The sequence below is a fragment of the Gymnodraco acuticeps genome, unplaced genomic scaffold (genome assembly GCF_902827175.1).
Source record: "Gymnodraco acuticeps unplaced genomic scaffold, fGymAcu1.1, whole genome shotgun sequence".
NCBI lineage: Eukaryota > Metazoa > Chordata > Actinopteri > Perciformes > Bathydraconidae > Gymnodraco > Gymnodraco acuticeps.
Genome location: NW_022990672.1, coordinates 5,077 through 8,741, shown reverse-complemented (window position 1 = coordinate 8,741; position 3,665 = coordinate 5,077). Strand labels below are relative to the sequence as shown.

At 40.7% G+C, this 3,665-nt stretch overlaps 1 protein-coding gene across 1 annotated transcript; it reads right to left on the bottom strand.

The window, feature by feature from the left end:
* Positions 1–956: 956 nt before the first annotated feature.
* Positions 957–3,408, bottom strand: amacr (alpha-methylacyl-CoA racemase; the record flags this gene model as incomplete). Its single annotated transcript, XM_034229679.1, is given in 2 exon segments — positions 957–1,998; positions 3,222–3,408. Coding segments are annotated over 2 exon segments (597 nt in total), but the record flags the coding sequence as incomplete, so codon positions are not given.
* Positions 3,409–3,665: the final 257 nt, after the last annotated feature.

Here is a 3,665-nt window from a genome sequence, read left to right as displayed (position 1 = left end):
CTGCCTCTCTCATCAGAAAATGGAATAAGTATCTGATTTAATTGGATAAATACTACCTGGAAAATAGGCAGACGATGGCAAACCAATTATTTTTGTTACAACATCACCTGCTGTGCTCAGTGAGATGTTCTGTATGCACTTTTTAAAATGAGCCGCAGGTAATAAGAGCCATTAAAGTAACTCCTCATTTCAATAACCAACTGTTTTAATATTTATTTATTTCTATTCTTTATTCTATTTTATCATGTTTTATCAAACCCCTGTAAAGCGTCTTTGAGCACCTGGAAAAGCGCTTTGAAATAAAATGTATTATTATTATTATTACTAAGCTGCAGTCGGATCTGATTAATGTTAGGCAATGAGAAGCAGATGGAGAAGGATTCAGATCCATATTTATTTATTAGATTTATTCATGTAGTTCATAAGAAAGCATGTCCTCAGGGATGAGAGTAACACCTACGTCACTTCCGGGCGAAAATTACGGCCCCGCCCACTTTTGGGGGAAAACAAAGCTGTCTTTTGAACGGCGGTCAATACAAATTCTGAAGTTTTTGCCAATCCGATCAGAATTTTTTGAAAACCGTGGATTTTCTGATCTTCAAAGAGCCCGATTACGATGAACAATTACATTCAATCATTTGAAAATCGACAATCGGTCTCGATCGATTTCCAATGATTTAATGTAATTTTTTGCCTGACTGGCCATCGTAACCGGGCTCTTTGAAGATCAGAAAATCCACGGTTTTCTTACATTTCTGATCGGATTGGCAAAAACTTCAGAATTCGAATTGACCGCCGTTCAAATTACAGCGTTGTTTTCCCCCAAAAGTGGGCGGAGCCGTACTTTTTGCCCTGAAGTGACGCATGTGTTACTCTCATGTATACTCCATACTGTACACCTTGCACATTCTTCTGTATTCAATGCACAGCTCTTCACTTTAAATTCTGATATACTGCTTATGTTTTATTCCTGAGTACATTTTTTGTATCCATTTTCTTGTAGTCTTTTAATTTTATTTTAGATTTACTAATCATTTTCAAAAGGGAAATGTATATTTATTTTTTTCTTATTTTTTGTTTGATAATATATGTTTTATTTATTCTCTACTTTTATTCTGAAAATACTTTTCAAAAATATTTTGTTTTGTATGTTTTGATTTTATATTTATTATCCTTTTTTTGTTCATTTTATAATAATTAAAAATATTTTTTTTTTACCATCTGACAGGGCTTGTGTATGCACTGTTATTAGAGCTGCACAATTAATGAGCATTTTATAAAAAGCACAATATGGACAGACTTGTGCAATATCCAAATCGCAGATAACGAAATATTTGAATAAGGCAAAAATATGTAAAAACATCTGCCGAGGCTTACAAACAGCATTCTACAGACTTAATACAAAACCCTTGTCTGGTACACTTATTAATTACCTTTAATAAGGCAAATCATATGGCAATGGCAATATCAGTAAAAAGAATCACAATTAGTTATTTTCTCCAAAAGCAGCTTCAACAATTCGTACACCTCTGATTTAAAGCTTGAATGCAGATCAACATATTGTGCTTTTAAAAAATAAATAAAAGGTCTATAACTTTGCTTTGATTGCATCCCCCTCCACGACCCCGTGTGTCATCATCTGCTCTATTTCTTCAGATTTAAACCCAAATTCGTTCAGCACTTCCACCGTGTGTTCTCCGATAAAGGGATCGGAGGAGAGGCTCGGTTCTGCAGGAGTTCTGGAGAGAACCGGAGCCGGACGAGGACTCTGTTCCCCGTTAGAGTCCGTGAGGAAGGAGTTTCTCTCCTGGTTGTGAGGGTGGGAGCTCACCTGCTGGAAGGAAAGCACAGGTGTGACGCACGCATCCGTCCCGTCAAAAACCTGCGACCAGTCCTCCTGAGATTTAGAAGCAAAACGTTCGGTGAAGATTCGCCTCAGCTCCGGCCAATCAGTGAAGCTCATCTGAGGAGGAAGAGATCCAGGGTCCAGATCCAAGCCTATAGGAAGAGGAAATTAAATGTTAAAGGGGACCTATCATGCAAAATGCACTTTGTGATGTCTTCTCTCCATCAACATGTGTCCCCGGTGTGTCGGGGAATTCACGCAGCGTCAGGAAATAAAACCCTCTCTCTTTTCCTCCGTACCCAAATCTCTAAAAACGGGGAACAACGGAGCTGATCCAGATTTGCGTCCGATATGACGTAATATCTGAAATGTGGACCCACGGCCCAATCAGAAACGTTGCTATCAGAAACAATGCCCGACTGTTTTGGACGTAATATGGTCGGTGTTTCCATTAGCATCGCTAACACTCAGAGCTAACCTGTACTGGAGAGCATGTGTGTGAAGAAGCAGGAAGTAAAAAGGAACTCACCTTGTGGTATAACCGGCAAGAGAGAAAGCCTTTGAGCTCCAGACTGTTTCAGAGAGAATCCTTGATAATCCATGATATGGCGTTTCATCACGGCAGCATTTAGTTTAGACAGTAGCTGCCGGGTCCCGCATGAGCTCAGCCCCCTCCTCTTTAAAGCTTTATACCCAAATCAGCACTTTAGAAACAGGAAGTGAAATAGAGGGATATGAGGCATGGCTAGAATGATCTGTTTGGTATTTGGAGCTAAACACTTCATAGACATGTTTTTTATATATTTGTATATATCTGAGACCTAGCATGATAGGTGACCTTTAATCATCAGTTTGCACGTACTACTTTAAAGGTCTCCTATTATACTGTCTTTCATCACAGGTCTCAGATATATACAGAACCTGTCTCTGATTGGCTGAAACACCAAACAGATCATTGTAGCATTACCCATAATCCCCTCTGTTTCAAAAGTGCTGATTCTCTGTCTGTTACTTCAGATGAAAATAAGGAGCCATATATACAGAGCATGTCTCTGAAGTCGCAACATTTGAATAAAGCAAAAATATGTAAATATATCTGAATGAAGTTTTTCCCCCGGCCTACAAACAGCATTCTACAGACTTAACACAAGATCCTTGTTTGGTACACTTATTAAATGGTGGAGGCAAAATTAAGGTCTACAACTTTGCTTTGATTGCACCACCCTCCTGTGTGTCATCATCTGCTCTATTTCTTCAGATTTAAACCCAAATTCGTTCAGCACTTCCACCGTGTGTCCTCCGATAAAGGGGTCTGAGGAGAGGCTTCATGAGAGCAGCATTATATAACCGTTTGTCGGTTCTGCGCAGTACGAACCCTTCAGCAGTTGAGTGTAAAACTGCGGTTCGATGGCGCCCACGGCCACGTATTTTCCATCTGAGGTCTGGTAGGTGTCGTAGAAAGGCGCCCCGCTGTCCAGCATGTTCTCTCCTCGAGGGCGATCCCACATCCCGATGCTCTGAGACTTCCAGGCAAACGATCCCACGTACGCTGCTCCTTCCACCTGAGGAGAGACGGAGGAGAGAAGGAGGACATTAGAGGAGAAGGCTCTGTGTTTTTGTTAGGAAAATATCACTGGTCACCGGCTTGAGCTTCAATATCAGGATCCATGTATTTATTATCCTTGCAAGAAAGAGAGAAGTCATCAAGTAGTCATCACTGATATCCAAGAGAGGGAGTTACACAGTCACGAGATGGAGGAATACCGGTTCTTCTAGGTCAGGGGTGGCCAACCCGCGGCTCGCGAGCCGCATGCGGCTC